At 36.3% G+C, this 25,622-nt stretch overlaps 2 protein-coding genes across 3 annotated transcripts; one reads left to right on the top strand and one right to left on the bottom strand.

Moving 5' to 3' along the window:
- Nucleotides 1–257: 257 nt before the first annotated feature.
- On the bottom strand, nt 258–4,891 carry LOC139968104 (uncharacterized). The gene is made up of 5 exons (XM_071972470.1): nt 4,484–4,891; nt 3,781–3,972; nt 3,238–3,342; nt 2,295–2,435; nt 258–1,549 (listed from the first exon to the last, which is right to left on the bottom strand). The coding sequence occupies exons 1-5, from the start codon at nt 4,651–4,653 to the stop codon at nt 997–999; spliced, it is 1,161 nt and encodes a 386-aa protein (XP_071828571.1). The 5' UTR covers nt 4,654–4,891; the 3' UTR covers nt 258–996.
- A 339-nt stretch (nt 4,892–5,230) lies between these two features.
- Nucleotides 5,231–24,243, top strand: LOC139968103 (M-phase inducer phosphatase 1-like). Of its 2 annotated transcripts, XR_011793220.1 has the most exons (13): nt 5,231–5,539; nt 6,864–7,138; nt 7,717–7,869; nt 9,136–9,168; nt 10,479–10,683; nt 11,598–11,705; nt 13,428–13,571; nt 14,390–14,731; nt 15,452–15,577; nt 16,384–16,545; nt 17,183–17,428; nt 19,180–22,692; nt 23,074–24,243. XR_011793220.1 is itself a non-coding variant. In XM_071972468.1 (12 exons), the coding sequence occupies exons 2-12, from the start codon at nt 7,014–7,016 to the stop codon at nt 19,324–19,326; spliced, it is 1,791 nt and encodes a 596-aa protein (XP_071828569.1). In that variant the 5' UTR covers nt 5,231–5,539; nt 6,864–7,013; the 3' UTR covers nt 19,327–24,243. The 2 variants fall into 2 exon arrangements, 1 of the variants encoding a protein (XP_071828569.1); XM_071972468.1 differs by having other exon boundaries at nt 19,180–24,243.
- The last annotated feature ends 1,379 nt before the right edge of the window (nt 24,244–25,622 follow it).

The following is a 25,622-nucleotide window of genomic DNA, read 5'->3' on the forward strand; positions in this document are numbered from 1 at the left end:
GGTAATCACATTCCAAATTTGAGTCTGTTAAATAACGAAGCTTTTTTGTGTTGCGTTTGCCAACATTCTGGTTGTCAGACACATTAACCTTTAAAGGACATATCAAAGTACAGAACATTATAAGACTATTAATTATGTTACTTTGGTCAACCAAACTTGCACCAAGAGTGACAAAATTAGCCTGCACTCCAATTAACATCCCTTAACATCCAACACCCCTTGAACGTTCTGAACTGTTTCATACTTTTGCTTTTTAATAAAAAAGTGTCCAATATTTTCTGCATCAATTTGTCAAAACAACATCCTCATAGCATTTTGTATGACAAAGATGTGAATTTTTCAAATTTGGTAATATTTTGTGAAATGAATCTGGCAACAGCAGAGTGAGTGATGTCATCCAGCACTTCAGTTGTAAATGTATTTGTTCATCTTTATAATAATTTAACTCATTCACAGAGGAATATCATATATAACATTTCTACAAAAAAGTTTGATGAAATTATCAATAAAGAGGAAAATTGAAAGAGAAGATTACAGAAGCGTAAGTAAAATTTTGAAGAGCATTTGTGATCCATTCCCTGAAAAGGATCAAGCCATTCAATCAACCATAGGTTGAGTTGACACAAGATATTGAGATATCTCAACTAGCAGTGAGGAATATTTTTTTCCTTTTCCATGAAAGTGTCACAATATCTGCCACTGGAATATCTGTTGCCACAAAACGTGGCAGTCCCTGCCACAAAATTTTGCAGTCAAATGGTTAACCACATAGACCTGCTAAGTAGTTTAATTAGGTCCGCCCAAACACAAAATACAGCTTTGTTTAACTTGACTTCCTGAAAGCATTGGAAACTAGGTCACTCCCTCTCAATTTCTTGTGCTATGGTACTTACATGACGCTCGCTTTGCTGTTTTAATATATATATAAATTCATATAAAAGTCAACAAAGCTGTAATATTTACATCGTCACTGATGCTGATAAGGTTTTAACCTTTCTAATTCCAGCATTCCTCTAAATCTTTCATATCTTCGTCCTTGCTCACGTTGACGTTGCTTGTTACATCCGAGGACGACATCTCGGAAAATTTATTAACCAGGCTTTTCCTGTTGTTCTTTGCTTTATTGTTCAATTCAGAAGTGGAAATCCCTACTCTTTGAAGGGCTTCTAATAATTCTGTCGGGTTGAATGGGGGAGGGGACATTTGTGGGTCCAGGGTAACTTCATCCTCGGCAGGGGTACCGGTGGGGGTCTTTGGATTATTCAGAGGTATGCGTACGGCGAGAGAAGACTTTCCCGGAGTGAACTTAGCTGCAATGCTGGCGTACGATGGAGGGGCATTGTTATTAAGCGGTTGGATTGCACAGGGTACCTTGCTGTTGTCCTCTTGTCCAACTGTGAGCGGTGAAGCAGATCTACTGCCCTCGTGACTGGCAGTCAAACCGGAACTGACCGATGAGGTTACTGAGGTGTCCAGAGAGGACACCTCCTGGTCCATTGGGTGGTCATTCTCAGAGGAGATATCAGACCCGGTATCACTACTCAGCAGTCTAGGAAAAAGAACAAAGACATTCTCTTACTAATAATTCCATAATAATCATAACAATAATTAATAATGGTGATTTATAACATGTGCATATCCACCCTGTAAGGTGCTCAAGGGGCGAGAGAGAAAGAAAGGAAAGAAAGCAACTGAACAATTGTATAAAACATGTTCAAGATTCTTTTCACTACTCTCTCAGTAAGTTTCTCTACAAAGCATCAAAGCAAAGTCCAACAGCTGTGGTTAGGATAACTAGTTTGTGTCAAAAAACTACCAGCCTAACAACAGCTGTGGTTAGGAAAACAAGTTTGTGTCATAAAACTACCAGCCTAACAACCACTGAATTTGAAAAGGATACTTATGCAGAACATCGAGAAGGGGAAGGAAAATGAAGATCCTGACAAATACTGGTAAAAAAAAACGATCGCCAATGATAACGTAGATGCAAACATGGGAAGAAACATGCGTAGATTAAAACACTCCTTTGAATGGTAGATTCAGAAGAAAGTGAGGGCGCAGTGCTAAACATTCCAATCATGTTTGTTTAGGTAGATAGAAAATTACACTAGTTGATTGGAAGACAGTTAAGAGAGGAGCTAGGTAAATTATATGTTATTTCCTACATTGGTGGTACGTACACAGGTCTAGCACACATACCAATTATATGTTATTTCCTACCGTGGTGGAGCACACATACCAATTATATGTTATTTCCTACCATGGAGGTACGTACAAAGGTGGAACATACATACCTTTTTGTTTGTCCTTTACCGTTGGGATCCCACTGGTGTAGATTTCTCCTCCAGATTCGGACTTGACTGTCCCACGACCTACGACTGCAGACCTGGAATTTGTTTGGTGACGATGGATGCTGCCCTCGCTTTCTCATTTTCCTGAAAACATGAATGCGAGTAATCCCATGATAAGAAAGCATTTCATTTCATAGAATTCTTTAAATGGCCATTTTATTCATATGAGATGACTAAAACATCTTGTCCAACCATCAAACTACCCTTTAGGGGTTGCACTACTACAGATAACCAGCTCTTAGGTTTCTGTAAAAATGCAACTCGATTTGACAATTGTTTACTTGAGACTGGAAAGAATATTATAAAAGGAACATTTTATCAATTGAATTAGGCAAAAAGTAATAGCTGTTTTAAACATGGCAAATTGGTTACACTCTGCGAAGCAAAGAGAGGGATACAATCATTAATGAAAAACATTAATGGCTTGATATTAATTAATCTAATCATTCTAATGAAAGATATGAATTTTGAAGGTTGTCTGGTGGTACAAGAAGGAAACAAATTCATGTCATTAGTTTATAGTAAGTTGTTAGACAACCAAATTTTGGTATTTAGACAACCTTTAAAGGAAATTCCAGGTTGTCTGCAAGACAACAGACCAAAGACAATGAAGCATGTGGTCTTCCTCTTTGAAGCATTAAGATACTTTACCTAACATTAAGTACATGATGAATCATGAACCCATGTCTTATCATTTAATCAGATCAACAGTACTATACCAACGTCACAAATTAAAGTGTTTCTTATGATAAAAGCTTTGTAGAATTAGAACTTCAAGGTATACTTGAAACATCCAGTATCCAACTGAACAAATCAACAAACATGGATTAATGACCAATAACAAGTCATAAGAATTATTGACCGAAATATTTCTCCTGTGTCTTACTTTGGGACAGCTTCACGGTACTTTTCATAGCATTGAGTGTTCTTCCCGTATTCGATCTGCTTCTGTCTTCTAACTAAGACAACTTCATCTGTTTCTGTTTGAAGTCTGAAAAATATGAAGGGAGGAGAAAAACTTAAATTCCAAGTTAAGATACTCTCAACAGTCTGTTAGTCATATTGGGTTTCTTGCTTGTTGACTCGTAAGTTAAAATTATTGATATTTGAATACCAATTTCGGTAGAAAGTTTGCAAGAACACAAAAATAGTTTCACTGGCAAATTTTGGAAGAGATATTTCATTTTATATAAGTGATTGGATCATGCAAACTTAATGGTGGCATGAATTTGTAGAGAAAAATCTGGAATGATATTTATCTCACCACTGGCTTTAAGTAACCCCCACCCTCCTTCTTCAACCTCACTCATTTCTCTTTAATGCAATATAAAGTGTAATCTCTTCAACTTTCACCAAAGTATTGTTAACATTACTTAATTGTCTGTCAAACAGACTGATTCAAGCATAAATGCAGTTAATGGTCACTCACAGACGATCATCTTTAGAGATCCCTGACTTGGCATATCTTGCTAACTTTTCTTTATGTCTTTGCATGTCCTCCTTGATAATAGTCAGTCTTCGATCATCTTCATCCATCAGAGTACACCAGTCTATACTCTCACCAGAAGATGAAACACTGGATAGTTGTCTCCTTGGTGAACTTGTCAAGTTTGGCCTAATACTGTAGGAGGTTAAATTTGGATAGATTTAGAGTAGCAAGTTCCCTAGAGCACATTTAGGTTAACTGCATCATATGACAATCATATCTTACATAGGCCTAGGCCTTGAAGATATTTGGATTGGAATGCCGAGTTGTTAACAGTGTAAATGTAATTGAAGAATAGCTTGTTGTGGAAACTAAATGGCTTTTTGTAAAAAATTTGACTCATTTTAGATTATACCACACTAATTAAAATACAAATATAAAATAGATGAACAGGATCATAATTCGCAAAACGGGAAGCACTTAGGCATAATTGTTGTACTGTACTAAGTCAGTAATGGCAAAAATCAGGTGCTAGGCTATGCTTATTTCTAGAACTTAGAAGGTACCAACACAGTATTACTCTATTACTTAGGGAGTTAGGATTCCTACCAAGTACCAATTCGATTAAGGAAGGGGGGGGGGGGGTTGGAAAGAATTAAATCAAGCATGCAGTCGCATCGATTAAAGTAAATGATCAAGGCCTTACCTTTCAATTTCCATTTCTATTAGCTTCTCTTTGGTGGCATGGGACTTAACGTTAGGCGAGCTGTGTAGGTCAGTGCATACCATAGTGCTCTTTCCGCCTTTCTTGAGCATTTCAGTCGACACGGTCTTCGGGACGGAATCATTCAAGTTATTTGCGTGAATTCCAATCATGTTGACTCTCAATGGATTAATAGTAGTAAAGACTGCTGAGGCAGGTTTGGATTGTTCCTATTTTCTATAGAAATCTTCAAGCGAGAAATGATTATTTCTTCAGATTATTTTCGCTATGTTGTCTCCTCTTGTCAGGTAGAACTATATTACTTGCTTCGCCTGGTTATAGTGGCTCGGGGTACGTCGGATTGATTGTCCGTGCGATCTGTAGGTCTATTTGCCTACACTATAATGTACGGTCTTCTGTGTTTCTTCTTCGCAGTCGTATTTCGCGGGAAATGTACAGCTGATGCATTATGCAACCGACAGGTATTAAATATTCATATAAAATCAAAGCTGCAATAGTTGGGCCGTTTTTTAAAGTATTCAGTATTAAAAGTAAAATAATTAAATTTCAAACAAGTTAATATTGAGTAAAAGCAGTCTTCTAAATGTAAATAGTTGCTTACAATGATTTTTTTCTTATATGTATATTCATATGACCTTAAGAAGGCGGGATTTGTAAATTGACCTTTCGTGTTATCTTTCAAACGACCGGCGGCAAAACAAAGCGTCGCTGTCCATTTGTTTCTGTTGATATACACTAGGACAAAGTGCATTACTACCAGCTGATCCTAACACGTTCTACATGCACATGGTAGAGTACGTGCTATAAGTATTACAAATGTCACTTTGATGTACGTTAATTAAAGTCGAATAAGGCAAGTTAGTGATCCTGCCTTTCAAACCAGATAAAGTAACACCGGAATTCATGGAACTGCGTGATTTCTACATCTGAGTGATCGCTGGATTTCACCGATGATCGGAATATTGATGTGTTAGCAAGCTTTGTTCAATAAATAAGCTAACTGTCGATCATAACTCAAGATGATGTCGTCATAACTTCGTAAGGCCTAACTAAGCCTAACTAGCCTATAGGCCTAAGCCATGTAGTCCTAATACTAGTAATAGTGATAGTTGATACTTTACGTAAGCTAGACCTAGGCTCAGCTCGCACTAACGTTAGGCATTATGGCATAAGTATTAATAATACTTAATAGTGTTAGCTTGAGACTTTACTAGATTATAAATTGCTCATTTGAGACTCACTACATGTGCTCATCATGAATGAACACTGGTTTATTATACCAAGCCCGGCTCTTCTCAATTCTAGTGTTTATAAACAAAGCCATTAGCTCATTATTTACCAAAACTAAGTAAAAGGCTGATTCCTAAGGAGAAGAAGTAGGCTTACCTCATCGTAGTGTTAACGTTACGATGGAAGGGAACCTATCAAAACTGAAAATAATGACAAAGACCTAGGCCAGCATGATACTACTAGGCATTGGTTGTGCATCTTTAGAATTAGCATGGACTGCATTGATAAAGCTTTTTAAAGTTTAATGCCAACCCCTAGGCATAAGTTTACCTGATGAAGTTTGACTGTCTGATCATTTTTTGAACTAACTTTAGAATCCGTACCATATGAATGGGAAAGCTTACTTTGAATCGGCAGCTAACAACTGTATAATCCGGCTGAACGTGTGTGCTCACATCGGCTTGGTTTCTGTCTCCCAAATCAATAGGATAACAGTCAGTGAATAGGTACGTCGCGTGAATGATTCGCTGTAATGAATTAAAGGGGTAGGGTGGGGGGGGCCTGTCGGGTAGTTGAATGGTACGGATTCTAAATTAGTACCCATTTTTTTCTATTACTATTTACTGCGAAATGGACAGTTTCCAATAGTTGATTTCATGTTTGATTTATCCCACAACAAAGCAGATTAATACAGCCAGTTCATGTAGGCCTCAAGCAAATGCTGTGAAAAGTGCACTTTCTTATCTGTTTATCATTTGCATAACCAACCCGTTGAATGCAACAGTTGATTATTATTTTTCTGTGTATGAAGGGGGGGGGGTGTGGGAGGGGCCTCACTGAATATTTCAGCAGTGTCTGTGCAACTGGTAGTCATAATCGATGGTGTGGGCACACATATCCTTATGTCATCTGTAGTCCTGTGTATTTTCTTAATCAACAGGCAGTCCTTAGTCTTTTGTAAATTCTAAAAGTGCCCATGCAAATCACAAAGCCTATTATAAACTTAAGCTGAACATATCAATACAGATACCAACATTAGCTTCAACCCCATGCATTGAAGTAGGAATTGAGACACTCAACAATGGCTTCATTATTGAGATAATCTTATTTGGTGTTAATCATTTTCTTTCAGGCATCATTGCCCCTAGTGAGACCCTAATGCTGTACAGGTTTTAAGCTGAAATTACCAAGAAGCTAATGTCAATTTTGTCAGTGTAGCTAGATAAACACCGTGGGAAGGGAGAAATCTGGTTTGGCCCAGAGGTCTGAAGGAGGAACAAGAATGGCAGGAAGGAGAAAGTTAGCCCTTAGACTGGAGTCTTGTGACAGTCCTTACTCACCACAAGTAACCGGACATGGGACATCACCAATGACAGCCTTGTCTAACATCATGGGCGGACTATCATGGTAAGAGTCTCAATTGTCATGGATACTGAGCTACTCCGTAGTAGAGTTACCTTTCATGTGGATTTCCCAGACACTTCACCCTTGTTTTTTCTATCTTACATTTCAGAGCAACCCTGGTGGATTACAAGCGTTATTTAAAATAAATTCTGGTGTGTTTAGGTGCTTCCAGCTAAGTTGCACAGTGACTTGGCCATCTATTCTAGTTACTCCAATTTGAGCACAGCAAGGCAATTGCTTGATATATATAATTAACAGTCCCTGAACTATTCTGATCTAACAGCTTTTTAACTTCAAATCCTGTAGCACTTTCCGTACGTAGGCATCCTTCAAATCCTTTATCTTTTTCGACACAGAAGAGATGGAACCCCTCTGTTAAGACCTCCCCCCCCCCCTTCCCAAGAAAGAAAGAAATCACACGGCACTGACAGCAGTGACATTCAACCCCATGTTTGGAATCAATGCTCATTACTTTTTTAGCATTTAAGTTTTCACCTACTCAATTCACATGAAGCATTACCATAAGTCCTTGGCATTTATCTTGTCATGCCTACCATACCTGCTACTATTTCTGTCGACAGTGTTGGCTCCACACCACGGAGAAAGCTATCGCTTTCAGAAGTAGGGGACACACCAACAGATCCCTTGTCTAGAAATTCATCTCAAAGTTCTGGCATTAGTGTGTCCTCTCCAAACCCTGAAGATAGTCGAGGGGGTGACTTCTTTCCAGCAAGGTAAGTATCAGCTAGAAACATGTTTTAAAGTACTACAGACACCTAGCCATTTTTGCCCCATATTTAGTACATGTGTTGTGTGTGATAATCTCATTCAAAGTCTGTCGAATATATGTAAATTGCCTTCGGCCACAAACCTGTGTTCAGTGTCCATGAAACAAAGGTTGTGAAAACAAAGGCATAACATAACAGACAATTAGGCATTCACTCCCTGTACATCACCAATGGGCATAATTAGCTAATGTTTATTCATCAATAAAACTAGAATTGCAAAAAGACTTGTAAAATGGTCGATCTCTGATGGATTTTGATGGAAGTTACAGCTTTTTTCATGATTTCTTATGCCTATTAGAGTGTGATTACCACCTTGTTGTTCGTAAATGTCCGTAGACTTTAATATATTAAGTAAACAGTTGTTTGATGGATTTCTTACTTTGTCAGCTTGGTACTTAATATAGACACTTGTTGAAAATCTGGTCAAATGGTTCTAGCTCAAGCTTCTGGCAGATACTTCCATGTCTAAACTGGTCTGTATTGTCATGGTTTTATAACAGTTTGAGTTTGTTAAGAGTATTCTACTAATAATCTACTGTCTAACTGGTTATTGTTGTGCTTGTGTAATAGTTAGAGAACCTGACATTTTAATCACACCGGGATCTTATTAATCAAAGGCAAATTGTTATATTTTAATGTTGTTGTTGTTTTTTTTTCGATTATGGAAAAGCTTGACAAAGCGTTTTACATGTGTTTTTATGCATGGATTACAGTATGAAGATACCAGTCATGATTTTATAAATTGAAGATTTATGATCAGTATTAATCGCCATGTAAAACAGTCAATCAATAAAGAAAATATTCTATATTCCAATGATAGATAATTTCCAAGAAACATGAAACTAAAGTGAGTCCTGAGGTTATATTAAAGGCTTATTTAAGAAAAGATAGATGAATCAAATAAGGCTTAAATTTTGATTTGAATTAGGCACTAAACAATATAAAAATGTTGTACTAATTCTAGCTTGTTTCCTGTCTATAGCTACAAAAAAAAAGAAGTTTTCTGGCAAAAATAGACAATTGTGACACAGCATTAAAAACACTGATTTTGTGATGAAATGTGAAGTCTTAAAAAAATAAAATTGGTTTTTGTCAATAAACATTTGTAAAGAAACCCTGAATCATGAGCAACTTTGTGAGACTTTTTTTTTAATGTGAAGCTGGAAAATTGTCACTAATTATTGTGTTTCTTTCTTCTTTTGTTTTATGCAGGTTGAGTAATTCAGAAGCAGAAAATGTTAGAAGGTATGTATACAGATATTAATACTGTTTTTTAGTGTTTACACGGGTCCAAAAATCGGGAACCGGGTACCCGAGAGCCGTTACCCGTCGGGTATCCGGGTACCCAGAAAAAATTGTTTACACTCGTGTATCACGATTTTCAAGAAATTACATATTGGATGCTATAATAAATGAATTATATATTCTACTGACAATGTTTTCATGTTCAAATACGTACGTGTAAGATAAGGTATAAAACCTTCCTCAATAATTCTATTTGCTTTGTTTCTTTCATTAAGTTGTTAATAACTTCATATAATTAACATCACTACTAACATCGCACTGCCGCCGCTGCTAATGCTTGCTCTCCACCTTTATCAGACCACACAAATATCCAATTTAGCTCTTAAACAGTTGTTACTACTACTATCTATTATGCAGGCCCAGGGTTCGCATTAGCCGCGATTCGCGCAATTTGATCGCATTTGGAATAAACGATTAGTAAAAAGCCACTTGCGATGATTATTTTTTAGTTAATCCGTCTATAATCCATAAACATCTCGTAAATTCCTTGTCAGCCTTATCTTTTATGAAATAAACGAACGAATATATAATTATTTCTTCCACATGGTAGCCTAACACCACACAAAGTCAATGAGAAATATAGCTAGGCCTAACCATGTGTTTATTCGCTGAAATTGTGACGCAGTTATAAGATATCCATGGAATACCTTTCGTTATTGCTGTTATCTTCGACCACATGGTAGCCTAACAACACACTAAGTCAATGGGAAATCTGCCTAAACGTCGGTTTGCAAAAAAGAACAAAAAAAAAAAAACACTTTGCGTAGGATTCGGGTAATAAATTAGGAACCGGGTAGTATCGCGTCGGGTTGGTACCCGGTACCCGGATAACCTGTGCAAACACTACTGCTTTTGTTGTTGTTATTTTCCACAAGAAATTGTTATCCATTATTGATTACAAACCAACAAACTCTCAAGCCCTGTAAAATATATTTCTAGACTCTTGCTGTCAACTGTCATGGTGTGGATTGATGATGGTAAACCTCTACTATGAACCCTCCTAAAGTCATGGTGTCAATAATGGTTCTAATTCCCTGAGGGTGCCTAGCTGTGCTCCCCGCTTTACTGTTTTTTGTTTCTTTTTCCTGCTTGTTGTTTTGCTTGTTGTCTGAGGTAGAAACCTTATCTTGATTATCATCAATACGATATGTGGAATATCCATCAAACTATTATACAAATTTAATTCATTTTCTTTTAAAATCACCATGGCAACAGACATTTTCTAATCTTTGATATTTTTCCTTTGACAGAAATAAGCAAGCACTCAGACGATTAAACTCCACCCCATCTAGTTTTGACTCACCATTATTCTCACAATCACCGAAGTCGACCAAAACGGTTACATCTCCATGGAAACCAAAGAAGCTCCTCCCCCTAGAGAGTCCGTGCGAAGAGGAGGAGTTGGTCTTTTTTGATTTAAAAGCTAACTCAGAAAATGAAAGCAATCACTCTGAGGTGAGAAGCAACATCTTTCAGTCTGCTACAGTGGCCATTACTTTTTTGGGGGGGGGGAGGGGGTGGGTGGGTGAGGGAATGGAAATAAACACAACATTTGGGAACTGTTAATAATAATATGTCTCATATTAACAGCATAGGAAGATACAGTCATTTCTACTTTTGTAGATTAGACTCTCCAAATGTTTAACTTACTTTACCAAATTTCTCTCAGTTAGAAATTCACCTCAGATCTTAATCGCTGTTCTGCTCAATGAGGGAAGGCCTTTAAGCCATAGTGTAATCATTTTTTGTTTATTCACAACCATAACTTCTAGTATAATTTCATCTATTTGGATAACCAACTTTGTCATGAAGACAACCCAGAAAACATGTCCAAGTTGTTCGAGGGAGTAGCAACAGCAAACTAAAACATCAACCCTTCCTTACCACTGCTTGAAATATGCTCACCTGTCTAGACAATAGTTCAAGTTAATGTTTGAAATTTTTGCTGAAAATATTTGCTAATTTGATTAAGGTGTTCTTAAATCAGCAATTCCAAACTGATGTCATTATTAGTATGAAGTGAAAGAAAACAAAATTAATTGACAAATTTGTTATCATTTATAAACGTAGTAAGAATATTTTTAACTGGAGAAGATGGGTTGTCTCTGTAGTAGGTACACAAACACCATTCTTGTCCTTGGAAAGGGGGGCTAAGATAGATATCTTCCAGAGAAGGGGTCTACCTCCCCTTTTAAAATTTTGGTAAATTGGGGGGTGGGGATGCTTAGATGCAAAAGTATGCAGTAATGTATAAATTATTTGAACAATTACTAAACTTGTCAGCTACTAATGTTTACTCTCTGAGAAACTTGTGCCTGTTCTCTGTCGTCTGGGTGATTAAAGATTATTTTGGCTTCTTTACCTTACAGGTTCCTCAGGAGGAGAGCAATGGTCCTTCTACTTCATTTACTACAATCAAACCTTTACCTCAAGATGACTTTAGAATACCAAGACCTATCTCAGCTCCTGCCAATCTGGTAAAGTTGTTCTGCAGTTTTCAAAAAATTTGGAACTTTTATTGACTTAAAATGGATCACAGATGGGCAAAGAGGACCCCTCTGACCACATGTAGACTGCAAGCTAATTTTCTGTATCCCATAATATCTTCTGAAATCTCATAATAATGTGGCTTGGGGAATCTTAAATGAACTTGTCTAACCATAATGAGGATACTCAACATGAGAGTTGGACAATCCACTTCTAGAACAGTTTTTTCCCCCCAAATATAACAGAATATTTCCACTTTAGTTAAATTGATTAAAATCATCCTCTGTAGATGAGGAGAGCTACAGGTTGGGTGCAGAATTTTTCTGTGGCCTGCAAGAATTATATCAGGACCACCTACAGAAAACGAAACAAAACTTGTGTTCATTGGAGTAACTGAATTGGAAATGAAAATTTAAAAATAGGACCTTATCAGAGATGCCAACCAGTACGATTTTATCGTATTTAGTACGATAAAAAAAGTGAAATACGATAATACGATTCGCCTCTTGAAAATACGACTTTTCATCTTTCAAAAAAAAAAAAAAAAAAAAATCCGTTTTAAAAAAAAAAAAATTTTTTTTTTAATAGTTGATCAATAATCTTGCTACATGCTGCAATTCATATTTGATTATTTGAAATATCTGACGTTTTTTTCTTTTAATTGGTTTATAATGTCAGTTAACAGGAATGTGGCTCATATTTCCATGAGTAAAATGCAAGTCTATACAGTAATTTTTTTCTCACTTCTACTTCTGGCTTGAACCAAATTCTCTTTGGCCCAAAATATGCAAGCAATTAAGCTGTATCATTATTCTCATTTTGCATTTAAACACCCTTTTTGCATCATAAGAATTATTACAGATGCTTTACAATTTTCTCATTAGATGTTATTGAAAAAGTAAACATTTTACTTGCCCATTCTTACCAGTAAAACATTTTTTCTGACATTTTACTGGCCCGAGGCCAACGGGCCAGTGGTAGTGTTGAGTTTTGTGAAAATCTGATTTTTCTCTCAAAAATCTGATTTTTTAGGATATTCAGTCTGTTTTTTTGTGTCAAGAGGTTGGCATCTCTGCCTTATCAGTGATCATTCTGACAAGTTTAATTGAACAATATTAAGAAATAGAAATGAGTAATTTAGTGTTTATGAAAAATTGATAGTAGGGAAGCTATAAAATATGCTTGGATGAACTCTTATCCCATTCATGTTCAATCAGTTGTCACTGCATGTTCTGTTTATACAGTTCTTCAAGATCGCCCTAGTGCTATGAACGTGCCTCTGTTTGCATCGACAATCAAGTTCAGTAATCACATGATCTTTGAGGCAGGACTGTCTGTAATCTATTGGTATCTGTTCAATCTCATCAAACATTGAACATTTGTGAGGGATATGAATTGTCCATTAATCCTTTCTCGCTCGAAATATTTGTGCTCAATTTTGTGCATACATCTGTAGGAATTAGACATATTGTGAGGCAAGACTTATCGATAATCTGCAATCTTGTCTGTTGTTCGTCAACCAGTCAGTCTTATCAAACATCGAACATTTGTGAGGAATATGAAATTTCCTGTAATATATTCCTTGCGTGTAATATTTGTGTGCAATACTTTTGTATCAGACGTCAAGTGGGATCAGGGATTGTACATTCTTCACAGTAAGAATAGCCTGACAATATTATTTTAACCCAGAATGGTGGTTCTTTCTTTGACAGTTAAACCAGGGTAAAGCTGCCAGCATGACTGCTGAAGAAGACGACTCTGTCCAATTACAACACAGTCGTCTGACCAGCAGTAATGATGATGAAGATGACAATGATGATGGGTTCTTTGATATATTCAATTCCGATTCTCAGGGAGTGAGTACTCTATTCTCTATAAAACAAAGTATCCGTTAAAACAGCTTCCTGTGCATCGGTCAGCTTGCGGCTTTGGTAAGCCAATGATGGCTTCTTCGCGAGTTCCTGCTTGCAGGAGGATCTAAAATACATGCATACATACATAGTATCTGTTAAAACAGCTTCCTGTGCCTCCTCAGGGAGTGAGTACTCTACTCTCCTAGAATAATAGAATAGCTTACAACAGCTTCCATTACAACAGCTTCTTGTGCATTCCATTTTGATGAGATTTTGCTATTGCTAACATTCTATGATATTCAGTTCACTAGCCAGACTTGTACTCATATTTGTGTACTTTTGTTTGAAACAAAGCTCCATGGATTCGTACTCACATTGTACCCGCTGCATCGATTTGTACTCACACTCGTACTACTCTTGGATATTTGGAATTCTTGTATTTGTGGAAGACTAAGTACTTGCAGTCATGTTTTAGTCTTTTAACTTTTACTAATACCAAGGGCAATTCCACCAGTATTCATATTTAGTAGGGGTAACTAAGAAGTCAGTCAATAGCTTGAGTAATCAAATTTCACACTTGAAATAATGACACACAGTAAGACATGCATGTAATTGATATTAATGTGTCAAAATCTGTACAGAATGCCTTTTTGGGACTGTCTATTTTTGTTTGAAACAAAACACTATAAAGGAAAACGAAAGTAAAAGGATGACCTTTGCATATATCATAATTATATATATCATATATTTCATGTATCATATTTCATGTATCAAATTTTCATGCAAATACCTATCTTTTCCCATTGGTTTTTACATCATAGAAATCTCCTGAGAAACCACAGGGCTTCAATGGGTTACTAAACAACCCTATAATTGTTGGCGGTCAACAACACTCGCCACCACAAATAGACAATGTACTGACCAGCCCACCCGCCATGCCACTCCAGAACGTAGACTGTAACTCCATGGACATAACACCCGAACCGAAATGTAGAAGAGGTATCTTCAAGATCCCCAGCCAACCAGTTCTGAAAAGGGCAAGCTCATTTTTGAAGAGGCCAGAAAGACCCAAAGATTCCCCCAGCCCCATTATGAAGAAGAAGGCCAGGAGTATATCTGTGGCGAGTCCCAATCCTCAGGCAGATGTGAGACGCATTGCCAAGGTAAGAACATTCAAGAGTCATCTAATGGTTTCGAAATATTTCTATATTGTCGAAAATATTGAAACAGTAGAAACATGCTGGCTGGCATGGAGGCTTATAGAATGTCTGTACTCTTCTGTTGCGTTTGAAGCTCCTTGTCATGTTTGTAACTTCCCCCACACCATTACCTTCCTCCCCTCCTGTCATACCCTTCCCCTCACTCCCTCTCACCACTCCTTAAGCAGTACTACTTATATTGGTGAGAAATAACTGCACCAGGGATGTATAAAAACCTTAGAAATAAAAACAGACACCAAAGCTGCTTCATGCCACTCATGCACTCTTACTATTGTACTGTTGTGTGGAATGTAATGCAAAGACTTTGAAGCCTGCTTGATGCTTACTGTTAGAGAAACTCCATGGTGTCAGTTAAATAGCTTTTGTATTGAAATTTCCAACTTTGTTTATGATATTGATGGATTTAGTTTACCACAACTTGCATATTTTGTGTTCCAATCCTATTTGCTTTGTAATGCCACTTGTATGTTGTTGTTTTTTGTCAATGTTTTAAACAGGTTTAACTACAGCTTCTTTTTGTTCTTTTTAAAAAAAATCAACATTTGGAGAAAAGTTGGTCATCTTTTGGTGTAAAACCACTTTTCTATCCTTTTCTGAAAATTGCTGCACTATCATACTTCTGAAGGATTGCTAAGTTTCCTCATCCGTTCCTCTTTCAACCAGCTTCAACAGAAGAAGTGTTTGGTGAGATCATTCTCTACAGCTGATGCAGACCAATGCAAGATGCGAATCGAGCATAAGCTTTCACGAGATGCTGAGGGTCTAAATTTAACTGGCGATGGAGTTCAGGTATAAAAGAAAATGTTTAATGATACTTTCTCCAGAAGGGTAAAAATATAATATCTTTTTGTAGGTTAATACCCTCTAAATTATTCTAAGAAATTTAGCTGAATAATGTCTCAGGTACATAAAATTATTGGATGGTGTTTGTAAATTCTTCTTGAGCTTGGGTGACCTTTATTTGAATTTTTAGCATATTTGGTGAATGGGGAGGAGGAGGGGCAGAGACCTTGGGACGGTCACAGTTTTGTCAAGTTTAGTGCACTGTTGGAATACTGAACAATTTTAGACAGACAAAATAAGAATATGGAACATATCTGTGAAGCAGATTGAATTTGAGAAAACCAAATTGTATTCTCTGAGCGGGCACAAAATGAGAAAGATAGATTTTAGAAAGGTAAGTTGGATTTGAAAATGGTGAAACTTGTGTTTTGTCCTTGAGAAGAGTCTGAATGTGATATGAAAGAATCCCAGTGAATAATTTACAGGCTGTCCAGCCCATCCTACTTGCCTACCCTTTTTTGGTCTCAATCCTATTTTGCCTACTTTTTCATTCCAATATTTTTTTCTACTTTGACATAAAAATACCGAGCATCCAGAATTTAGCATTTGTTTTTTGTTTTTGTGTAACAGTGTTGTAGTTATATAAAGTTCCTTTCTCAGAGTATACTGAAAAGACCTGCTGTGTGTCTTTACAGTTTGTATAGCAATTACCCATAATGCATAGCTTGTTTTTTTTTTTTTCATTTTCGTCATACCTGATAAATTCATGACTGATTCCACCTGACAATGGTCATTGTCTTTTTTTCTTGTAGTCCCACTTGTTACCTCTAATTAATGGCTGCCACAAAGAGTTGAAGACGATTACCCCTGAGACGTTGGCCAGGGTGATCGGCAAGGAGTATTCCGACGATGTGGAAGAGTTTTTCATCGTTGATGCTAGATATCCCTATGAGTACATTGGAGGACATATTAAGGTAAGAAAACTACAATTGCTATATGAAAAGAAGAAAAATCATTTTTATCCGTGGCATGCCCTTTTCAAGTTTTATTTTAAAGCCCTGCGGTGGAATATTTCCAAAAATTTCTAATAACGCTCTTTCTTCTTTCATGGTCAAAATCTTCAACCGTTTGTTCGATGTCCCTTGTTTTGTACCTGTAGAAAAAAAGATCTAAATGGAACCGAGAGGTTTTGAAAGTTTTTTCTTCAATCCATTATTGCTACTTTCTTGGTTTTATCGAAAGATATTTGGGGTGTGATCCTCACCTGATTACAGGGTTTACATTGCTATCAGTCCAGGTTTTGCTATGATAGAATTTTTATAAAGGACCGCTTAAGCATGTGAGGCACAACGATTAAAGTGGCCGGACAGTCGGACACACAGATACAGTAGTTAGATCAGTTGCAGAGATATAAAACTTAATAATAAAAAATAAAAACAGACTTATCAAGATGAATATTCTGCTTAAATTAATCTGTTAAGAGCAATACCTGATTGCATTTACTGAAATTTCTGCAAACTTTGGATCAAGTGCAGAACATCGCTTCATAAACCCACCCACCCACCCAACTGTCATCCACATTTGATTGTTATGTTTCTCCTTCTTCCACAGGGTGCAATAAATTTGTACACTAAAGATGCTATCAACAAATTCTTTCTGAATCATCCTATGCAAAAATTGGACAAGCGGCGACTGGTCATCTTCCACTGTGAGTTCTCCTCACAGAGGGCGCCCTCACTTCTCAAACATTTACGAGAGAATGATCGCAACGCAAACCTGGAGAATTATCCAGCCTTGTTCTACCCAGAATTATATCTTCTCCACGGAGGCTACAAAAACTTTTTCGAAAGCTGCAAGGTTAGTATTTTTTTTTTTTCTATTTTCAGTAGTTTTATGTTTTTTTTAGGGAAAAATTCTGGTTTTCATGTTGCTTCTGGTGTCATACTATTAAGAAACTATAGGATAGACAATGTCACCACAAAAAGAATAATATCTGCAACTTCAATACCTTAGAGGTTTGGACAGAGATCAGATTGTAAATAAATTTAGGTTTATTTAGGGTTTATGGTATTGCCCACTGTAAGGACATCAGGATTGGCCCCAAAAGTTAGTAAGATAAACTTGCTTATGAATGTTAGATTGCCAAAGAATAAAACAAAAATGATCAAATCTCTTGGATGGATTATGTTTTAAATGTTTTCATCACAAGTTTTCTAATTGAAAGCAATCACCAGAAATGTGACCACACTTTTAATTATAAAACAACTTTTTTGAAAAGAAGATATATATAATATATGACAGGACAGAATTCAAATCAGTGACCTCAGTAATACAACTTCTGTACTCTTTACCAGCTGGGAGTACCAATCAAAAGCCACAGAACTTTGTATACAGTATTAAGAACCAAAGCATGTTTTACTATCTTTCAATCCAACCCAGAGAAAGCAATAGGGAATGGATTTAAAGAGTATTTCTTGAAATCCCTTAAAGCAGGATTTCCCTAACTTTATCCCCACACGAACTCCCTGTGGATATCAGAGTTGTCCACGAACCCCAAACTATTCGAGACACGATCTGAGTCATTATTATACTATAATAGGCATAACAACCTGTGTCTGTTTCATAATTCAGTTATTGATCACATGCACGGTACGGCACTACTATGGCGACATATGCGTATGGTACGCGAAAAGAGTTTGTCGATAGGTATATTTTTTTGTACATTACAAAATTATATGATATATCAGATTTTCGTTCAACAAAAAGCACTCTAGTTTTGACTTTCAGAAACGTATCACGAACCCCCTGGGATGGACTCACGCACACCTGGGGGGGGGCTCATGCACCCCAGCTAGGGGAACCCCTGCCTTAAAGTTACTGATTCGGAATTTAAAGAAAGATTTGAAAGAAACGATTGACCAATCCTGGACTTAAACCATTGATCTAAAAAATCCAAGTTGTGGTCCAACTCTTTCCTTTTTTTTTCTTGCGAGGGGGGGGGGAAAGGGGTGGGAATATGATGAGAAGAAACCCCATGGATGTTTCTTTCACAAAACTTTACCAAGTGCTGTTGTCTTAGAGGAAGTGAAACATGTGCATCCCTCCCTCTGATATTAGATATTGAATCAAATATCTGCTTCGGTCAAATTCTTACCTCTCAAACCCAATCTTCCTCGTCCTGCATTTCTCCTTTTTAGCCTTAGCCAAGTTTACTTCTCAGCTAACTTAACTAAGCCAACCTCAGCCATGAGTCTGAACTGTTGTACGATTTTCATAATAAACAGGTTGTCACGTGATGTAGGTTTAAAAATGAGGTCAAAGTGTGGCCATGACTTTGGATATAAAATATTTATTTTGTACAAAAATATTCTCTTCTTACGTTTGAGATGATGTAAACCTTTTGTATCACAGGATAAAATCATAATGCCCAGGTTGTAACCCTCTCTATATCCTTTCATTTAACAGAAACTTCTAGCCATTTGAAAACCAGTGCTCTTGCTTAAATGTAGGAATATTTGCTTCCTTAAAGCAGCAAAGATCTGAGATACTGAGATTTGGGTAAATTTTTTAATGTTTTATGCTCAGAAATTCTACGATTTACTTTGCAGGTATTATGTCAACCTCAGAGCTACAAGCCGATGCTTCATGAGGATCACAGTTCGGATTTAAAACACTTTAAAGCGAAATCGAAATCGTGGAGTGGTAGGGGCAGCAGACTAAAATTCAAAGATCGTTGTGCTGTGAGTAATCGGTAGATTTTGACGTTTTGTTCAGTTTTCCTTTGGAATCAACATTCAGAGTAGTTTTTAATATTCTTTTCTTCTTGTTTCGTCAGCAGTTGCATATATTTTTGTAACTTTTCTGGATTTTTAAAAAGAAAATATTATGGTAATGGATACATTTGTAGTGTGAGCTAATGCCTTGTGCGATTTTTTGAGGTATTTTTTAATTATGTTATTCGGACTACTAACTGGAGGCAGCAATAGCCTCTAGCCTTGTCTGAAGAGTTAAAAATGGTTACTACATGGTCGGTAAGGTTCTCAAGGTGTTCATTTAACAGGAAGTGAAAGACATGTTTAATATATTGGAGTCATAGGTTAGTTGATATATACTTTTAGTTGGACATGTAATGTAAATATGTAACAGTGGTTTCCCTGCTTGATTTGATTGTGAATTTGATGTTGAAAGCATGGATAATTTGCCTGAATTAATTGCAATGATAACAATTTTAATTTGAAATATTAATTATGTTTCTGCCATATGTGTTTTGTTTTGTGATTATTAAAGATTGGTGCTGGTATGAATCGGAAACTTGCAAGAGAAATGAGTAATCAATTAATTAATAAATTCTGTATTTTTGGAAGACAAAAAAACAAAAATTAATCAATATATCTCTGTTTTGACAGTAGAGTATGATACAAATAAGATGCTGTCAAATTCAGCAATCAAAGATTTAAATCTTCTAGATTAGTAAATGATTGTTTTGGAAGTTTTGGTAAATCTAGTATAAAACTACACCTTTTTGAGCTTTCTGGTAAATTATTGTGAGTAATAAACACCATCAAACCATAGATGGAGAACAGCTGTTTATGGACATTGAAGTATCCAAGTCTATTCTGAGTATTATACCATCTCTGTGCTATAAATTATCACTCCCTCTGTATGGATAAGGCAAATTTGCCTCTAGGTAGGGAATTTGAAAACTCTTGACACTGGAAACTTTAATATTTTCCTAATCAAATTTTGGACTTACCGGTGTATATCAATTCAGATCTTACGGTCTGTGTCAATCACATCAGGTTTCTGTAGAGTCAGGTTTTTGACTTTTTGACGTTACGTTTTTTTTGTTTTCGTATTCCTTGAAAATTAATTTGGGATCTCATTGAATTAATTCATGTATTCGTTCACGTCGATCCTCGGAGGGTATCTTCGTAAATCAAGTCGATAAATTAATGAATGGATGAAAATGCAAGATAATTTCCTCACTGTTATAATGGTAATTGCTGTTCCAAGAACACTGTAAGTAGTAGAGGGTGGAATGTTTCTTTACGACCATGGTCATGGAATATCTAATTATTTCAGTGACATCTTCTCTCAACAACATTGGATAACTGAGTAATGCGTTTAGTGCATCGACTGCCGGTATCTGATTCTGATTTCATGCTTGAAAATTTCCGTTTGTTAGCTTGGTTATTTTTGTCTTGAGGGAGGGGAAGAGAGGGGCCAGGGGGATGTTGCTTCTTTTGTCGTATACATACGTTTGTTATTATTTATGTGTAAATTATGTTAATATTAAGTTTTCCATGACTGAATTATGTCGAACTATTGTAACACATTTAAGGTTTTATCTGAAATTGTAAAAATATTAATTTTTGGAGAGGTTTTTGTCTAACAGGCACCACCACCATCTGGTAACTGTAGATTTGCGATGAACCAGCCAATTGGCGGAATCTGTAAAAAAGATTAATTTTTGTGTTGTTCAATCAGGTTAGTTTGCATTTAGAATATTTGACTTATCAGCTGCCTCCTCTCAGAAAATCTTTCGCTCTCAAAGAAAACAAAATTATAAATATATATATGGAAACAAAATTTATGATAAAGGTGCCCTTTCCTTTACACAATTATTGTTCAATTTCAAAAAGTGTTTGGTTTATATAAAACAAAGCCTGGGCATTCATCGTACTTGTGTTTTGTTTTTAAATTTGTTAATTGGATGTATATGAGTAACCCTGGATGGCATCGGTTTCATTTTCAAAAATATGCTGCGATGAATAAGAATAAACAATTAAAATATTTGATTGATGCTTAAAGAAGGCTTTTTGAAGTGACTTGGTCAATTTTCCGTAAATATTTGATGCTAAGTATCCCGTAATGATGTAGCTCATTAACTTGATTTCAAATAGCGAAAAAAAAAAAGTTGGAAAAGTTTGAACTTGTACAAAGTACATTTTACGCACGATTAAAATCAGTATTAAACAAAATTGTCTGGTTGACAAAATGGTGAGAATTGAATGGAATTACCTGCTCATTACCCTTTTTCTCTGGTGAAAATATCTAGGAGTGTCTAAACATTTGATCACCTGCTGCCGGTAGGTTTGGTAAAGTTTGTTGACCAATCTCAAAAAGCTAATTCAAAGAAAAGATTTTCCCCAAACATTGCATATTGACAGGGATATTTAAGGATCAGTTTAGGCAAATATTTTTTGTCTTGACTTGTTACAGTCTTAGCAAAAATGAATAATTGGAGTGCTAGCATTGTTTCTATAGCCATTTCAGTTTTCAAGATCATCAGTTTTTAGAATATGTAAAGTCTCTGGAATACTCCTTTAAGGCTAAATTGATGATGAGTATGATGATGTCATCTACTTTGTGAAGGTCTTAATGTTAATCCACTGTTCTTACTAATTCTAATTACTCAACCAAAACCATGTCCTTCATAAACATCATATAAACAACAGATTCCAATTTGATGACAATCCATACTGTTTGTCAGTTGCCAAACTGTAATGCATAGTAAATATGTTATTTGAGGCCATGAAATATTCCTATCAATCAATACTGTTTGTCAGTTGCCAAACTGTAATGCATAGTAAATATGTTATTTGAGGCCATGTAATATTCCTATCGATCAATACTGTTTGTCAGTTGCCTAACTGTAATGCATAGTAAATATGTTATTTCAGGCCATGTAATATTCCTATCGATCAATACTGTTTGTCAGTTGCCTAACTGTAATGCATAGTAAATATGTTATTTCAGGCCATGAAATATTCCTATCGATCAATACTGTTTGTCAGTTGCCAAACTGTAATGCATAGTAAATATGTTATTTCAGGCCATGAAATATTCCTATCAATCAATACTGTTTGTCAGTTGCCATACTGTAATGCATAGTAAATATGTTATTTGAGGCCATGAAATATTCCTATCGATCAATACTGTTTGTCAGTTGCCAAACTGTAATGCATAGTAAATATGTTATTTGAGGCCATGAAATATTCCTATCGATCAATACTGTTTGTCAGTTGCCATACTGTAATGCATAGTAAATATGTTATTTGAGGCCATGAAATATTCCTATCAATCAATACTGTTTGTCAGTTGCCAAACTGTAATGCATAGTAAATATGTTATTTGAGGCCATGAAATATTCCTATCAATCAATACTGTTTGTCAGTTGCCATACTGTAATGCATAGTAAATATGTTATTTGCGGCCATGTAATATTCCTATCAATCAATACTGTTTGTCGGTTGCCAAACTGTAATGCATAGTAAATATGTTATTTGAGGCCATGAAATATTCCTATCAATCAATACTGTTTGTCAGTTGCCATACTGTTATGCATAGTAAATATGTTATTTGCGGCCATGTAATATTCCTATCAATCAATACTGTTTGTCGGTTGCCAAACTGTAATGCATAGTAAATATGTTATTTGAGGCCATGAAATATTCCTATCAATCAATACTGTTTGTCAGTTGCCATACTGTTATGCATAGTAAATACGTTATTTGCGGCCATGAAATATTCCGGTCGAGTTCTATTTGTCATCTGAAGGACTGACCTAATGGTCTGCGTGGTAGACTAAGTAATTCAGCCATTTTAATTGATGAGTCTCAGGTGTTTACAAATGCACACACAGACATACACGTACAAACACATGACTGAGTTTTATGTTAGCAATGTTCATAAAACACAACCACATTAAAATGCTCAACATTAACCTGCTATTGATAGTTTATTATTTGTATTACCGCTAGGTTTATTAGACAAAAGCTAACGCCACAACGGTGAACAAGCTTGATATTCATTGATGCTGAAAAACTAGCAGGTAGGTTAAAAGTTGTTAGGAATGACCCAAAATTGTAGCATGCTTAGATTGCAAAATTGTTTCAGAAGTGAATTAAAAAAAAAATCATAAAGAATGTTTTATCTTAATTATATGTTTCACATAGGAATAAATAGATAGACTGTATTAAAAATGGCTGTACAGTTTCCACTGTTGTGGATCCCTGCTTGTATGGGTACAACTTTCCTGACCTTTATATTTCAGTGGTGCTACTATTATTAAACAAAGAGTACCACAAACTTTAATTTGTTTCAAAATGTTTAAAAAAGACAAAGTATGTTGTATATTAGCAACAATTTTTTTTTGGAATTGTCCAAAAATAGAGGAAATTCAAACACATAAATTTGGTATTGCAACAAAACAGTATTTATATCACATTATATTCAGTGTTACATTTGTGCAGATTGCTTCAGTAGTTTACATGTAGCAAGGAATATATATCATGTTAGAATCGAGGGGTTTCTCTGGTAACTTTCTTAGATGGGCAGACCAAGAGAAACATTGATTAGGGCAGACAGAAATGAAAATATAACTTTACCTACTTTGAGCTATGAGCAGGGTAGATAGGTACAGCTTCAAGCCTAAGGCCTCATATCTCGATTAGTGTAAGATTGTTGGTGGAATTTTGTTTTCTTTTTGGGCCCGGGCCTTCTATTGCAAGACTACGCCGGTGAGAGATACCTCAGGTGACCCATTTCTCATCAAATTGAATGCATTCTTGCTTTAGAGTGTTATTATAATATTGGATTAACTTTTAACCTTTTGTTTCATTTCTTTATGTGTGTATGATATTCATAATAAATATATAGTCTCTTCTTAATATGTTGTGGTCTCTGTTCTTTCTGGACATTTTTCCTTTTGAGTTCTATAGTTTGCATCTACTCCAGTATACATAGTGAGTGTTGTTCCAAATAAGACTTGGATATGCACTATAATAGATTTGTGTGTGTATGTGTGTGTGTTCACTTGGTATGTATTCTGACCCAGGACTTGAACACAGGAATTCCAAGTCCTCAGATGTCATTTGAAAAGAATAACCACGTTCCCCAAAGAATTCTATTGTTAACGGGAATTGCTAGGGTACCTGGATATGAACAATGGAAAAAACAATGGGATCCTCCATCTTTATATCTCTTACGATGAAGGCAGACTCTAATCGAATTTTGTTGTTGTAATATCTGTCGTATAGTGAGGGTGAGCCCCTTCTCCCTCCGGAGGTGTAAGTGTGGTTTGCGCCCATGCTGTATGTCCTATAAAACTAGATATCTACTTCACCATCTCGGTGAAAACAAGCGTTTGCTAATCTAATTCTCCTCACCAACTAGGCAGCTTAAGTTTACAATGGTAGCAGGCTGGTTTTATGGATGCACCTTATATTAGTCATCAGGATGTAGTCGGTGTTGATACATCTCATGATTTTAGAAGAGCTTTGTAATTTTCTGCACAGACAGTCTGAATTTTCTGCAGGTTTGGCATTTCTTTCCTCCCAAGGTGGAACAAATGAAGAACTTTTAAATGCCCTGTTGTAGGACTTCATCACCCTACCGGCCTCCATTCCGCCTGTGGAACCCTTCCATGTTTTCAATATTTCTTCATCGCCGTTCCAAGAAAGATACTTAACATCGAAGGGTTTACCCATGGCCTTAAAGAGCTTCGGTAGTACTTTATCAGGATGACGGCAAAAATCCCCGCTGTCGATGATGACCGGATTCGGTCAAATTTTGCTAGGACGTATTTCCAAAGGAAGTACTGTAGCAATGTTCGCGTTGGAAATATCCTTGACTGGACAAAGGAGTGTCTCGAAATCGACGGGCTCCATCCCGAAATATTTACAAATATTTTCTCTACTGACCTTTATCGATTTAAATGATCCGAAGCGGCTGTCTTATCAAAATGATGTGCTGTGTAGGTACCCAAAGAATGCCTCAAAATTAGAGCAGTTGAACGCTTGTGTTTACATCCAACGTGACATACGTTGCAACAGCAAAGAAATTTATGGTCCGCGACTCACTGGTGTCACTGACAGGGCCGTCACTTAGGTCAGATGGACAGGGTATGCGAGTATGGTTAAAATGTTCACGCGACAAGTCTATAATTGTCCAGACAGAACACGAATCCCCGAGAATTGGTAGAATTTTCCCCGACAAATCGCAAGACTTTACCGACAGACCGCATCGCATTTCATTCCTTATATTTTCA

Source organism: Apostichopus japonicus, chromosome 5, assembly GCF_037975245.1.
Source record: "Apostichopus japonicus isolate 1M-3 chromosome 5, ASM3797524v1, whole genome shotgun sequence".
NCBI classification, from domain to species: domain Eukaryota; kingdom Metazoa; phylum Echinodermata; class Holothuroidea; order Aspidochirotida; family Stichopodidae; genus Apostichopus; species Apostichopus japonicus.